General features: G+C 41.2%; 2 protein-coding genes across 2 annotated transcripts in view; one reads left to right on the plus strand and one right to left on the minus strand.

Annotated features, from left to right (window-relative positions):
* The first annotated feature begins 583 nt into the window (after positions 1 to 583).
* LOC306915483 (peptidyl-prolyl cis-trans isomerase FKBP10-like) lies at positions 584 to 11,071 on the plus strand. Its single transcript, XM_079492825.1, has 10 exons — positions 584 to 999; positions 1,523 to 1,668; positions 2,464 to 2,653; positions 3,865 to 4,010; positions 4,687 to 4,876; positions 6,110 to 6,255; positions 6,734 to 6,923; positions 7,485 to 7,627; positions 7,950 to 8,113; positions 9,791 to 11,071. The coding sequence occupies exons 1-10, from the start codon at positions 806 to 808 to the stop codon at positions 9,977 to 9,979; spliced, it is 1,698 nt and encodes a 565-aa protein (XP_079348951.1). The 5' UTR covers positions 584 to 805; the 3' UTR covers positions 9,980 to 11,071.
* A 2,501-nt stretch (positions 11,072 to 13,572) lies between these two features.
* Positions 13,573 to 16,310, minus strand: part of LOC306915247 (7-methylguanosine phosphate-specific 5'-nucleotidase-like) — an 8,615-nt gene continuing 5,877 nt past the window's right edge. Inside the window, exon 10 of the mRNA XM_079492533.1 lies at positions 13,573 to 14,535. Coding sequence (XP_079348659.1) covers positions 14,425 to 14,535 — 111 coding nt within the window. The 3' untranslated portion in view covers positions 13,573 to 14,424. The remainder of the gene's footprint in view (positions 14,536 to 16,310) is intronic.

A 16,310-nucleotide genomic window follows, 5' to 3' on the forward strand; every position in this document is an offset into this window, starting at 1 on the left:
TCATGCCCACCTATAGCCTATGATTTAGAGTCTAAATCATAGGCTATATGTGGGCATGATGACTGAGGTCTACATTTTAGACTCGTAGAGGTATTTTTCGATTCTGACGAGAATCTTAGGCAGGCTAATGCCCACCTAAGAGCCGCACTAAACCCCCATTTCAAACTCCATCTGAAAATGTTTTCGGTTTAAAAATAAATTGTCAAATTACCATACTTGGTCTGACATGACATCCCTGTATTGCTTAGTCTCTTAGCCTATTTGTAGGCCTATTGTGTATTGTGCGGTGTCTGAAAACAGTTATGTTGTGCAGGCAGCACCGTTCAAAATCCCTTGGAATGTCTTGTGAACAGATTTAGATTTATTTATTTTTAGCCTATAGGCTATTGAAATATAACCTGCTCTACTGTTCTAACATGTTTAGCCTAATGTTTACTTTGAATCTACTCATTAGATGACCTAGAGTGGTGGACCCCCTGTATCCCCCCCCCCCGGGCGACCCCCACTTGGCTGCGTACGTCGACTCTGTGGAGCTACAGGGTCACAATATTTGATGGGCCACCGATGTGGGTATAACAGCTTAATTCCTGAGCAGCAAACTGCAGACTGTCCACGTTTACAGAATTCCTCCAGCAGCTCTGCTCTTCACCGTTCCACCAAGGAGCTCCCCCCTCTCTCTCTCTTCTTCTGTGTGCGTGTACAGAACAGTCACGAACGGACGAGCCTGCACGAAGATTCAACTTTGCACTATATCTTTAATATATTTATATCCTAATTATAACTTAGTTCTTTTGGGGGTGTAAAGATGTTTGGGGCTAGTATGTTCATGTTATTCCTCTGGTCTTCTCTGGTGGTGGACTGCAACCCAAACCGATCAGGGGAGATAGTGGTGGACAGATACTCCATACCTACCGACTGTCCCAGAGAGGTGAAGAACGGAGATTATGTCCGATATCACTACAACGTTACGTTTGTGGACGGGAAAGTCTTTGATTCCAGGTGAGTGTGTGCCATAGGCCTATGCATAATGCATTCATTAATTTGTGAACATTTGAATGAATGCGTTTTCCTCTTGCGATCGAAGAAGAGAGACTAAACGTTTGTTGTTCTTTGTTACGAAGAAAAAACAACTTTTTGCAAAGTAAACATAAGTATGGAAACATGTATGATATATATTTGTTTATCTGTTGTTTATAGGCTACAACTAATTCATGGTTGTGGTTGTGGCGATAATCACAGCTAGGCGTGATTTGTGAGGTCACCTCAAATGAACTCCCTTTCTGCAATCGGTTTCATTAGCCTAAAAGTATTTTTCTGAGAAAACTAGCCTAGTAGAGGCCTATTTCAAGACTACAAAAGACTATTGTGTCAACTATTCTAAAAAAAATAAAATAAGAAAAAAAACCCAATCAATTCTTTAGCTTGCACCCTTCAATTTAAGGTTAAAAAGCGACCATCATGCCCCATATAATGAATGTTTCTTAATTGTCTGTATCCTTTTCCCATCTTTTGCCTCCCTCAGTCATCAGAAAGGAGATGCAAAGGTCGGCCTCATCGGGGAGGGGAAACTGATCGCCGGCATTGAGAAGGGTATGGTGGGGATGTGCGTAAACGAGCGCAGAAAGGTCACTGTGCCCCCAAACATGGCCTATGGAAGCACCGGTGCAGGTAAGTCCAAGTGTACAATGTGTCCCTTCACTCCCTTGGTCTATAGATCTGATCTGATCACATATGCTTCTCAAACCCTTTCATGTCAAGATCGAGTTGTTAAAATGTTTCAAAAATATTCCACATTTTTCATACTTTTCCCAAGATTTTTTTTGAAAGTAGGAGCTCAAATCCCATAGTAGGCCTATAAAGGTCTATGTGGTTTAACAGATTTTGATGCTGTATTTTGTGTGTGTGTGTGGATATAGGGATTATATACGATATAGGGACCTCCAACCACTGTCTGCAGATGTATATTGTATTAACGCACTCCACATTCCAGATTGGTTCAAATAATGTTTAGTTCCAGATTGCAACTGAGAGAGTACAAAATAAATGAAACCAAATTGACCCATGTATGTCCATCTGTACTCTGTCAATAATAAAAGTCCACATTTTATACCTACTCAGAGATAAATGAACAGTTTCCGGTTATTTTTTACCAATTGCTTGCAGCTTGACTGATTGATTTTGAAGTGTCCAGTGTTAAAGATCGGAGTGATGAGTCAGAGATTCTGGCCCATATGACTAGGGCTGGAACTATTCATTATTTTATTTGTGATTATTTCTATATTAATAATTAACGGGCAAGGTTATTTCAATCGGTGGCCGTGCTTGCACGAGCGTGTGCGCGTGGCAAAGTGCTCCAACCCGCCATTAAATCGTGACTACACCCGTGATTCAATTTATATTTATTAAAAAGTTTTTTTTTTTTTTTATAATCGATTGTTTGGATTAACTGTTGCTTCCCCACAGGTGACGTGGTCCCCCCAGACACCACGCTGGTGTTTGACGTGCAACTGTTGGACCTGTGGAACAAGGCTGACCTGGTCATCACCAAAACCAAATCCACTCCCAAAGACTGCAAGCGCTCTGTGATGCGCTCAGACTATGTGAGATACCATTACAACGGCACCTTGTTGGATGGAACCGCCTTTGACTCCAGGTGAGGTGCCGCCTGGAACGGATACCAGAGAACTCGCCAGTTTTCCGACTCGCCGCTGTTTAGTGCATTTTAGTTTTACTTCACCTTCATTTAAATTGCATTGAATTGAGAGATTGAGAGAGGATAGTTGTTTAGAGTTTACACTAGTTGAAGTAGGAATGCTAAAGTTTAAACACCAAAGTACCGAAACAATGTAATTCATTAGTAAACAATATCCTGAATTGGTAGTCCTACTATAATTGGTATTCACATACTGTAGGCTACTCAACTTTTTATCATTATCTAGCTGATCATTTAATTGCACAAAATAATTAATTACTTTGGAAATGAACTATAACAGCTGTGGGTTTGACATACTACACTGATGAAGACAGCATGTTAGCATAACGATGAAGACATTGATTAATAATTTTCTCTGCGGCGAGTTGGTAAACTGGCGAGTTCTCCGGATACCCCTGGAAAACTCCTGGGCAGTATTGGGAAAAGCACTCAAAGTATCAATACTGCATTATAAATACTCTGTCCGGAATTCAAAATGTATTTGAGTAAAAGTACAAAAGTATTGGTATCAAAATGTACAAAATTTCAAATCTACAAATGGCCAAAATGAAGTGGTAAATGTATATTTTGTAATAATAATCAAAATCTACAATGTAAAGTTTTCAAATAGTTTGGTGCCGTTTGGGATGGGTAGAAAGTGGAGATGGTTACTTGGTCATCGGGAATGTCATTCCTACACTTGTATTCAAGAAACGCCATGGAGGGTCTAACGAACCGTTAGGCTGCAGCTCCACTAAGTCCACGACACCTTTTAAAGATGCTGTTTACAAAGCTCTTTCACAGTCAAATAAAAGTAAACGTTGTGGCCCTAATCTGACCTCACACTGATCCCTTATATGAATGACGGTCCTTTTGCGTGTTAGTGTCTCTGTACTGTATCATTAAAGTGTTGGGCCGTCCAAACCAAGCACGATAACTAAAGTATAGTTTAGAAAAAGTTCTAGCACAAAATCTACAAACTCACCAGTTGCATTACGGCACGTTGTGAGCTTGTAGATTGGCTATTTATGCAAAACATTTACAAAAAAAGGGGGAAATGTTTGATATAAATAAAATATAATTACTATTTTATTTTTGTATATCCTTCTCTGGGTTAAAGTGGTACTTTGTGTCGGAGATAATGTGTGTCTGACTTTGCTCTTGTATTGTAGCTACAACAGGCAGTCAACCTACAACACGATGGTTGGTGAAGGATGGGTGATCAAAGGCATGGACGAGGGCCTTCTGGGGATGTGTGTGGGAGAGCTGAGGAATATTGTCATCCCGCCCTTCAAAGCCTATGGAGAAAAAGGATACAGTATGTATTTAGAACACATGACCTACCTACAAAGTAAAGGCCTGTTAGATGTGATGAGCTGTAGAAGACTATATGTTGGTTTATCGAATCTCCTCAGAGAATCAGGAGAGAATCTACATGAGCTCACAAGTCACAACATGTCACAAGTGTTGTGAGCATGTTGTAGATAGTCTCTTTTTGCTATGAATACCGATGTGCCTTGAGGTTTAAACTTTCCCGTTGGTGTGCCTTGAGGTTTAAACTTTCCCGTTGGTGTGCCTTGAGGTTTAAACTTTCCTGTTGGTGTGCCTTGGGTACAAAAAGTTTGAAAGCCACTGATCTATTAATAGTGTATTTATTTTCTCACCAGTGTACCTCTGTATGTCTGTCACTCCAGATAGGATTTCAATGCGAAGATATGAAAACAAATACAGCCCAACAATATTAAACAAGCTCAGTGGAAATCTATTTGCCTCTCTCCTCAGCAACACCTGTGATTGATATTTGATAAACTTCATTAACTTACACAGGAAGTTACACGTTTAAATAACCTGTGGCGAGCCCCAGCTTTACCATACGGGTATGCAGAAGACAGAACAACAGATGTTTGTGTGGGAGGATTACCTTACTGTAGCTGTTATGCCAGAGTCTGGACTGTATGGCTTATAAAAGTGTCCCCTCTCAATTCACCCCTCAGGTACAGACATCCCACCTCATGCCACGCTGGTGTTTGACGTCCTGCTGGAGGACATCCACAACTCCAAGGACAATGTCACAGTGGAGCAGGCGATTGTGCCAGAGTCGTGCAAGCGGACGTCGGTGTCGGGGGATTACATCCGCTACCACTACAACGGAACATTCCTCAATGGCGACACCTTCGACACCAGGTTAGCCCTGCTTCCTTTACCTCACTGGTGTCCAGCCTGTTTTTGCCCCTTCTTCATACATTGGACAAAAGCTGAGAGACCCCTCACACATACACACGTATACACACTTGTGTTCAGACATGTTAACAATGTAAGCCCTATATAATATACAAGCTCACAGCATCATGACATACTGTGAGCTTGTAGATGCGCTATTTAAAAAATAAAAATAAAATAATGTTTTGATTTTTTTTACTATGTTTGACTATTATGACAATATAATAACATACCAAAAATAGGGATCTGATGTTGTGCTTCTCAATGATGTTGCTGTGAGTTACAGTAGCTACAGGATAATAGATCATATTGACATATCACATTGAGCACACACACAGGCAGGCAGTGGATGAAAACAACACCACCACCCCCAAACAAACCTCACATTCCGATCTTAGATCTATAATGTGCCCCAAGGGTGTGTGTGTGTTTGTGGGAGGGGGTGCTCATGGTAGCTTTAACACTCTGCCATAAACAGACAGGGGACCATAGTACTATCATGCTCTTTTATTTCCAATTGGGAGAGAGTATTGGAAGACTTTTGTCCCCAGTTTCCATAGTACCTTTTAACTTAAATGTATAACCTCTATTCATATTATAAATAGGTTATGGCTAAAATATAATCTGACTTGACATATCAGCTGGAGTTGGAATGCCAGTGGCACGCAGTGACGTGTTCTATCAGGTTTTCACATGTCGTCCTTGAAATAGAACTGTAGGACCAGGTAAGTCGACCTTTAAGAAGCCAATACTGTTAAAACTCAACATCTTGAATGATTCCACTCTTGAGTGATGTCAAACCTAGCTAAACATCCTTCTCATACTCATGACCAAGATTCTCATCCATCATCACTTCTTTAGAAGTGTTATCCGTCACTGTTGTCTGGTGTATTTTGAGGCTGTAAATTATTAGTTTGTAGTGTGAGACACGGACAGTAAACACAAAAGAGAAAGTTGCTGCACTTTCTTATTTTAAAGAACTCAGGTTACATCCCACATTTACATTTTCATCCTTTAGTTTAGGCAAAACTGTCATCCACAGAAATGTTAGCAGGTACAATGGGTCCCATACCCATTGGATTACTGTAGCATCTTGCTCTAGTTCTAGGACACTGGGAGACTGACAGTCCTATGAAATGTATAAAAGTACTTACTTACTAACTAAGTACTTACTTCTTGATGTTTTCTTGTCCACAGCTACCAGAGGAACAGCACATACAACACATACATCGGGATGGGTTATGTGATTCCTGGCATGGACCAGGCTCTGCTGGGAGTGTGTATTGGGGAGAAGAGGAAGATCACCATTCCACCACACCTGGCTTATGGAGAGCAGGGAGCAGGTCAGTCAACTCACAGGACCAGAGCCATTGAGATAGAGTCGAGTCATCTCTGTTCATCATTGTAAATGAAAAATATTGTTTTGGTGTTCTCAGACATACAGTGTCCATATATGGAGCTGGCCTGTTCTGACATCATTCTGACGTCTGCAACTCTATATTTGGGCATGCCTGACAAATAACTCCATATATGGGCATAATAGGGACACAGACATAATATCTGGTGGGGCATGCATTTCCAACTTCCAAGTAGGCCAGTGCCCAACGGGCACCGCTGTAGAGTACTACTACCCAAAAGGAAATGCATGCTTTTAGTTCCGTCTGACACAGAAAGCAGGCATAAAATACATCCCTACGGACCATAAAAATGAATGACCAAAGGGGGGATCTCAAAAGCAGAGGCACCCATCCCCCCCAGAAAATCAAACCCTTACGAATGTTTCAGAGTCACATTTTTATCATTACGTCTTTGTCTGTACAGGTAAGGACGTCCCCGGCTCAGCTGTGCTGGTCTTTGACATCCACGTCATCGACTTCCACAACCCCAAGGACAATGTGACCGTCCAGGTCACCCACCGCCCTGAGGTGTGCAACGACACCAGCGTCGTCAACGACCACATCGACTACCACTACAACTGCACTCTGATGGACGGAACTTTACTCTTCTCCTCGTGAGTCGTTTGCACATCAACCCAACACCACCATAATATTCACACAGTGGCCATTTTGCTCTTACATCAGCGACATACAAGTGTAAGATCAGGGTAAATGGCTTGAACCCTAGTCAACAAACAACAGGGTAAATAGTCACATATTAGAGTGCAGAGAGAACAATGTAGCACAGCGGAGATACTAGGAGATACCAGGTAAACACCAAACCTAGCAGCTGTCTAAACAACATTCTTAACATTTATGGTAAAAAAAAACAAGTATCCAACATATAGTATTATTTGCAATTTAAAAAAAGTTGACAAAATCTGACGAAGGGATGAACTAATATATCGAGAGAACAAAAGGTGACAAAGACAATTGAGTTCTCACAGGGCGTGAGGTGGAGTCTGAAGGTGTCTCTAGACATTGAATTGAAGAGGTGTCTGAAGACTGGTGTTTCTCACACACTGACCTCCACTTCCTGCTGTCTTTTTCTCCTAAACTGCACTCCTGTCTCTGGCAGATTTTGTTGTTAAACAATACCCTTGTTCACACATATCATGCTCAATTGTTCTTCTCAGGGGTGACTATGCGAACGTTCAGAATACAGTACTGGGTGCAAACAAAGTGATCGACGGCCTGGATGAAGGGTTGACTGGCATGTGTGTGGGAGAGAAGAGGGTGGTCACTATTCCTCCTCACCTCGGACACGGAGAGAAAGGAGGTGAGAAACCATGTCTGCAGTCCATAGTATGTGTCATATGTCATACAGTACATACTCAATATGCGCAACATACTTTTGAGTGCATGCATACACCGAAGTACTGTATGAATCTTTTAGAATGCATTTATAGTTGAACCAACCAAGTGCCCCGTCTAGTGGACATCAGATGTACTACACATACATATTTAAAGCATTCCATGGGTCCAAAAGATGAAATTGTCTAACATTATGCCTAGTAACGTCAAACCTTACACTTACACGTGAACATGGAAATGTTTGACAACCACTGACCTTAACCTCTCTCTCTCTCTGTGTCATTCAGCTCCTGGTGTGCCAAGCAGTGCTGTGTTAGTGTTTGAGCTGGAGCTGGTGGCCATAGAGAAAGGCGTTCCACCAGGATACCTGTTTGTGTGGATAGAGGACACTCCTTCTGATTTATTTGGAGCCATGGACATGAACCACAACAAAGAGGTTCCAAAGGAGGAGGTAAACAAACACCGACACTGATATTAATCTTAAGTAGAAGCAAAATGAGCAGAAAGAATAACCAGCACTCCTTAAGTTAAGTGCTTTACAGAGTTGAACGTAATCGACGCAGAAAGCACTAAGCAACGGAGGGTGAGAGAAATTTCTCGCATCCAGTCCGTTGCAACACAAGCAGAGAAAAGTACCCCTGGCGACCTTTGGCAGCAGAGAGCAAGGCTTGTCCTGCTCTGCTCCCAGCCCCGGCTACCCCCCTCTTTTCCAAAAGAGGCTTCCGCCTTCAGTTGTAAACACGGAACGGCCATGTGATCTGCAATAATAATATCCTGCTGCATTGTAGCCATGCACACATGACGCTTGTACTTATGACAGTCATGTTTCAGGGCTATAGCTTATCACTAGAAAAACGATCCAATGTTCATCTTTCAAAATCAAATTAAGCACACAGGAGCTTGGGCATAAGGGACTCACCTCACATAGCAACACTGAACTTCATATTTTCTCCATAGCATAGCCTATTGGGCTATGTTATTTATTTAAATTAACACCCAGAAAATGGCCAACCGAGCACATTTCGATCTATAAGGCAGTACATATTTATATGTAGCCTAAAGAGTACATGAAAGGAAGCCATTAAAAGAAAATCCTATGGAATTTTACACAGCTGGTGCCAAATGATTGATTACATCACTAGCAAAAGGTGCAAAACTGGGCCAATTCAATTAGAATAAACAAGTTTCAAGCTTGCAATGCGTCGCGGTGTGAGCTTGTAGATTGGCCAGCACAGGCAGTGGTATACTATTGCATTGCATGCTGAAGGGACTCAAGGGACACCACTTAACCCGTTTTGACCTGAGATCAGATTCTAAAAATGTCTTCTACATCCTGACAGTTTTCTGAAAAAGCTATGTTTCTATGTCAGTCGTTCTTCGATTTTTCAAAAATAGCAGACCTACAAGCTCGTAGCGCGCCACTCGGTGGCTTTGTCTTTGTCTTCAATAGCTAAAGCATAACATAATGCTAACACCAAAATGGGTTGTTAAATTACAATCTGAGTTACAACCTATACAATCTGAATTACAACCCATCGTCAAATATTCGGGAAAACAGCAAGAGACTACTTCAATTATGATATAGTGTAAAACTCACTTCAGTTATAACTACATCTCAACTCATACCAAAAAAGAAAGTGGCACGTCAGTACAGTCTAAACATATTTGAACGTGGCAGATCCATCCAGCTCACCACGTTGCATGTAGTAGGCTAAAATAGATCTACAGCAGGGGGTGTCGCAGCTGCCATCTAGTGGATGAATAGGTGATTGCACATAATCAAGAGACAGATGCCAGCAACACAGGCAGGGCATGTATGTATGGGCAACGTAATGAACGGCGAGCATTGCATGTGCTAACTCACCCCAACGCAAGTCAAAACGGACTATGTCGAGGCTTTTAGTCGTTCTGGTACTTTTGGATGAAAGTGTAAAGCATGGGCATACACGTGTATGCCTGTGCCTGCTTTCATGAAAAAGTAGTAAGTCTAGTACTAGGATTTCAGGGTACTAGTTTTATACACAGATATTAATCTAACGTGATAGATTGCTTATTTTCCGCAAAGAAATTTGGTGAGAGGGACAATACGATAACTAACATGGATGCATTATTTTTTTGCCATTTCTAGTTTGGAGAGTTCCTCAAGCAACAGGTGACAGCGGGCAAGGGTCGCATGAAGCCTGGCTTGGGCGTTGAGGACGTCATCGAAGACATGTTCAACAACCAGGACAGGAATAATGACGGCTTCATCACCCTTGAAGAGCTCAAAACCAAAGTGGAAGAAGACAAGGAGAGAGAGAGACACGAGGAGTTGTGATGAGAAGATGATGGAGGTGCACTCTAAAGGTCCTTGCAGACTGCAGACTGATGCGTTTTTTGGCAATTTTCCACCGGTTATTTCCAAAAAATGCATCAGTCTGCAAAGACCTTAACTCAGGGACTGACCCGAACAACAATAAAACATCCAGAGACTGACAATTTGTTCTCCGTACAGAATATTGTTTTAATATTATTGAGTGGTGTAAACCACTCCAACAACTGGCTTTGTACCCGTGTCTGTTCGTACCAAAAAAAATTTACCCGTGTCTGTTCGTACCAAAAAAAATTAGCATGGTTGCTATGGTCACCCAGTTCACACGGGTGTGATTTCATTACGTCAGACATTTTTTTTTCAATGACAACCTTTTTCAAACAGCGGGAAGAAAATAGTGCAAAGGGTTTCATGGAAATGGATCTGTGTTTGAGTGAATGATTGTGTTACATAAAGTGGTGTTTCAAAGAGATTGCGTGGAATAATATGTTGAAAAGCAAACATGGCCCTTTTGTATTATCCCTGATGTTCTCACGGAATAAAATGTTTTTAAGAAAAAAAAGAGGAGAAATAACGTTTTGCCATTTGGTTTGTTTTCGAGAACTTGTGTGAAGGAATACGTTTACAGAAAATCAACTACTCTAGGATCGTTCAGATGCAAAGGAAAACGTTCAATAAAGTCAACTTAACATAATTATGACAACATCAGAGATCTGATCCCTGTTGTAAAGAAATCTGTGACTTATTGTTATATAGCTTATTTAAACTGGAGTACATTCGATCCAAAACAAGAAGAGGTTGTGTTTTGTAGCATTACCAGTAAAAGTGCAAATTCATGGCAGCCAGGCCCATAGCTGAATGTGTAGAGAGGCCTAAGGTCTCCAGATCACCCCCAGAAGTGTCCCTGAGCAACTTCTAACCGGGCGCTCTATAGAGCGCCGAAGTCCTGACGTCACTCGCTCATCCCCTGGTTCACGGAAGTAATTTCTCTATGGAGAATAACATGGGGCCATCTTGAAATCGTCTCATATAAGCATTGTGGTCCAAAAATAAACTACGTGGCTGTCTCTGCGATATTGTCAGGGAAGTGTCTCTGTATCGTTAAGACCGTCAGTCACTCATATTTGATACAGTCTGTTTCTAGCGAAAATCTAACATTAGTTACAGTAACATTAGCGTTTTCTCACATTCAGTTGCAACATTAGTTGCAGTAACATTAGCGTTTTCTCACAGTCAGTTGATTCTTCATATCCATAAGAGTGAAACGGCCGGGATTACATGTTTATTTTTCAAACACAGTTCATATATGAGGTGATCTAAAATCCCCCTATGGGGATTACAGTGCAAATAAAAAGTAGGCCTACATGAACCTGTGGACCGACCGATTGACGTCAGACTTTGGTGCTTCGATGGCATGTACAGCTCCAAATACTTAGACTAATGTGCAAATGTACAATGACAAAAACTACCCCCAAAGGATTGGGACTAAATTATTAAAATGTATTATCAAATTCACAGGCATGTTTAAAATGTTCAATATGAATCGGTTTAATTAACTAACATTAACGTTTGCAGAGAAAATGTTCTTTTCAGGAAGGAGACAATGAACCCCCAGCTTTTAAAACATGATCATTTTTGTAACAAAAAAGAACATTGACAGTGCAGAACATTAAATGTATATATTTAGATTACCATTAATTGCTTTCCATTATTCAAGCACTCAAGTGACACAGTTCACAGGGATAACTTCTTATAGGCCAAACTAGACGTTTCCTATCACAGATTTCCAATGGAATGTTTACTGTATGATCAACACTTGTTAAACACTTGTTAGAATTAACATCAACAGATTTGATACTTTTTATGGAATATAGATTCTCTTACATTATGTATTAACATAATGTTAATGATAAATATGACCACAGCCCTTATTTGAACATGAACAACCCTGCAGGGAAGGGGAAAAAAACAACAAAACAGGAGAAAGGTGACCCAAGCCCCACTAAAAGAGCCATTGAAAGAGACATCTCTGGGTTTTAGGACAACTGTGAAAAAAGAAGGGATGTCCGCACACTGAGTTGTAGCTCCCAGGAAGATTTATTTATTTGTTACAACGTTTCGACCTCTGTGGGTCTTCGTCAGGTATCATCATACCTGACGAAGACCCAGCTACAACTCAGTGTGCGGACATCCCTTCCTTTTTCATTGTACGTATATTTTTGACCAGCACCTGCAGAATGTCTTGAGATGTGCGTGCTTCCTGTCGGATCCTATCTTTTAGGACAACTGTAACACCATAGTTTGTTTAAAGTAAACAGGTTATTAAGACATAATAAGAGCAACTTCATTATTCATCAACCCAGATGAATAAATATTGCATTATAGTTTCTAGTTAAGACTTTATAATAAGCAGTTACCCAACTAAATGTTAATCATGTTACACAATCTTGCTGCCCTTTCCTATTATTGCCACAACTCATTTTTGCATAACGGCTTCATAAAGTGTGAAGGAGCAATGTGAGCGGCTCCTACAGTATATTTGAACAAAACGTTTGGAGAACGTTTGGAGTGTTTTAAACATTGTTATAATTTAGCTATTGAAAAATAGCAGATCTACAAGCTCATAGCGTGCCACCGAGTGGCGCGCTACGAGCTTATAGGTCTGCTATTTTTTGAAAAATCATGAAAATGTGGCGCAAATCTTTGAACATGAATGAATGTCAGGATTTAGAAGGCATTTGTAGAATCGTCCTCAGGTCTAAATGGGTTAAATTAGGTGCTGTCTTTGTCTACAATGACTGTTTTCCTATTTCAACATTGCATCAATCATACCAACAGGTGCTTTATCATATTCTAGCGTTCTCCTGCGTATCACTAGCCTAGTGTGGCCAGACTGTTGCTTCTCGCAATTTTTTAATGCTTCCATCATACAGTCTGGAGCAACGGAAGCTCTATCATGAGTAAAATATAGAGCGGAAGTGGAGCCTCCTCCCCACTTCTGTTTCATCTTTACAGTCGCACACATTTATCCTAATATGAATAGAAATGGCAGCTTCCTGACTCGGATTTCGGGAGGTGTATTCAGAGATTGTGGAATAGTTGTCTGGCTATGCAAGACTAGTGTATCACCTATCACACTTTATTAAAGGACCACTTCACCACTTTTCAACCTATCTTCATATAATAGGTCCTCACTAATAATCATGATGTGTCTCATAGGAGGGCTGTGGGCAGTTTAGAAACCGTCTTCCAGTGACATCATTAGGCAGATTTCTTTTTAAACAAGACTTTTTTACAAAAATGTTTAGATTTTCATTATCGTTTCATTATGAACGATGGCTTCCATTTTCACATTGCAACCTTTCAGGACTAGTAAGCCTGCAGTTTCTATTAGCTTGTATTCCCCATCGATGATGTCACTGGAGGACGGTTTCTGAACTGCCCACAGCCCTCCTATGAGACACAGACCGATTATTTGTGAGGACCTATTATATGAAGATAGGTTGAAAAGTGGTGAAGTGGTCCTTTAAGTGCCACCTCATGATCACATACTGCTTGCTTCTAAAAAAAAAGGGGAAAAAAACATAATTATGTATCTCCATGTACAAACCCATGTTTAAGTTTGAATTAAATTCTCTGATCACTTCCCTCAAATCTAGAGATTCTGTATTTAAATAAAAGATGGAAATCTTGAGGCTGGACTGGATTCCAATAATTTTGGCACATCCATTCCTTTATCCTTAAAAGTGTCTAAAACATTACTCATTCGATTACCATACATACATTACCATACATTATATACATTTCCATATTGTAAAATAAAACAACTAATTTAAAACAAGAGATAATTATCTAAACTGGAAACTCAACTGTAAAACAGAAATGGCTTATGGTTAATTACACAACTCAGTTATTTGTGTAAGTGGGACTTGTCTTTGATTTCTTTCAACAGTTAGATCACTGGACTCATTGTAACTTGTAAAAGAAAGATATGTTTGAGCCCTCCAGATACTTTGAAGGAAGCACTGTTCCATTTTGTATTTTACTGTGTCTATATAGGCAACAACATGGCCATATATAATATTAATACCTGTGCATATAATAGCCCTATAATATTCACATGTGTCTCAGAGTCCCACATACACTATACATTTAAAACAGAACTCGAAATGCTGGGTTTGACATACAGTACAGACTTGGGTTGAGTGAGTGTCGTTTCCACTGACTACCACTAGCACCAGTCTCTTCAACGTTTTTCTTTTTTTTAAATGTACCTGAGGTTTAACAGCGGTGTGTTCCTGTACATGCAGCTACCTGAAGGTGAATGGTGAGTTTCTTTGTGTGATTGACAAACCGGTACAGCCGTGCAACCTGGAAGTTAGCCATCTACTGGCTGGCTGGGTGTTCCAATGCGTTGCCGTCCCAGTGTCTTATATTTATTGATTTATCTTTCACTTGCCAGAGGTGATGTAGCTGAGGAGAGCGTTTGGGACGTCCAGTGTCTCGTCCCGGACCAGGACGATGTCAAAAGCATTGATGTATGACTCTTTCCTCTCTTCCACCTAGCGGAGACAGACAGCAAACAGAGACATCATGTCATCACCCACACCCTGAGGGTCAATGGCTACATTTACACCAAACTTGTCAGGGAAAGCCCTGTGTTAAATTCACCTTATTTCAGGCATTGTCACATAACGTACACTCAACTGCTTGCCCTGCACCGTTTAATGCAGGGGTCGGCAACCTTTTTGACTTGAAGTGCCATCTTTTGATTTTCTTGATAGTCAGTGTGTTTATGAATTAATATGACACCACACCAAAATAAAATATTTCCAAGATATTTTGATTGTCCATAATAGTACCTCTATCAAACTTTATTTTTATTTTATTTTGAAATGGCCTATTTATGTTTTCACATCAGAACATTGTAATGAGCATTAGACTGAGAGCCATAACCCACCTATCTCCCAGACTCCCTCCCCAGTCAGAGTTCAGAGTTTGAATGAATGTAAGATAATTTGCATACAGATGTGTGAGGGGACAGTGAGGGGATGTCATTTACTACCCCTTTATATTTTTCAGGAAAAATCCTCTATATCATACTTGCTTGCCAGTGATTACCCTCCCCTGTGCCAATGTTAGCACCCTACCCCTGATTTGATGTATATCCTTGATTCCTTATCGTACTTATCACCACACATAGTAAGACTCCTCCTTGAGTGTGTGTGTGGGGATGTCTGATTATATGCACTGATGCACCAACAGGTACAGTATGTCCTCCTCACGCCCAGTTCAGAGGCTAATTAGTTTAAGTCAGGCCATGTGTGAGATCAGTTATCACCACTCCCACACCCTGCTTATGTGCTGGTGCATGTAAACATACACAGTTAGAGCGAGAAGGATGAGGCCGGCAGGACACTGCATCAGGCACCCGGAAACTAGTGGCAAGTAACACTTTGGGAGCCAACCCAGGACAAAGCCAGGAAAGGCAAGAAGCGCACCACCACCTATGTAGAAGCACTGCTAACAACACTGTAGAGCTCACAACGCTGATAGGTGTGTGTGTGTGTGTGTGTGTGTGTGGAGGGCAACGATTCAGGAGTCCCCAGTTAGTGGGGCGGCGGTGGCTCAGGGGTAGAGTGCCTGGATGGCAACCGCAAGGTTGCCAGTTCAAACCCGGGCTCCCCCAGAGTCACTGTCGAAGTGCCCTTGAGCAAGACACTGAACCCCTAATTGCTCCCGATGTGCTAGTTGGTGCCTTGCATGGTTTCCGCTGCCATTGGTGTATGAATGTGTGTGTGAATGGGTGAATGTAATGCACAATCTCTGTAAAGCGCCTTGGATAAAGGTGCTATATAAATGCACCATTTACCATTTAGTGTTGGCTAGACCAGGGGTTCTCAACGTTTTTGGCCGGGGACCCCCGGAGATGCTTTGGCAGTGTCTCGGGACCCCTGCCCCGCCCCCTCCCGACCCCCAATATAAATTGACTGCTACAATAACCTTATAATAATAGAGACAATACACCATAAATAAATACTGAAACCAGATATAATCATTAGGGAAGGTGTATGCATGTACTATGTGTACTATATGTAAAGTCTTCGTTTCCATTTTCCAGCCATTCAGTTTTTTTTGTTTTGTTTTTTAAACAAAAAAAAAGGGGTTTTTTGGCGACCCCCAGAGGGGTCGCGACCCACGGGTTGAGAACCCCTGGGCTAGACCACACTCTCGCATCACATAGCATATAAACACTGTATCCTGTTTACAACAAACACATAAAACCCATTAAGCCGCAACAGACTCTCAATTTGTACACTACAGCCTGCCCGGCCAA

The sequence above is a fragment of the Electrona antarctica genome, assembly GCF_951216825.1.
Source record: "Electrona antarctica genome assembly, chromosome: 22".
Classification (NCBI taxonomy): domain Eukaryota; kingdom Metazoa; phylum Chordata; class Actinopteri; order Myctophiformes; family Myctophidae; genus Electrona; species Electrona antarctica.

Coding starts and splice junctions, on each gene's coding strand:
- LOC306915483 (XM_079492825.1), top strand. CDS start 806: ATGTTTGGGGCTAGTATGTTCATGTTATTCCTCTGGTCTTCTCTGGTG. Junction 1,000..1,522: donor GGGAAAGTCTTTGATTCCAG/GTGAGTGTGTGC, acceptor TGCCTCCCTCAG/TCATCAGAAAGGAGATGCAA. Junction 4,877..6,109: donor GGCGACACCTTCGACACCAG/GTTAGCCCTGCT, acceptor TCTTGTCCACAG/CTACCAGAGGAACAGCACAT.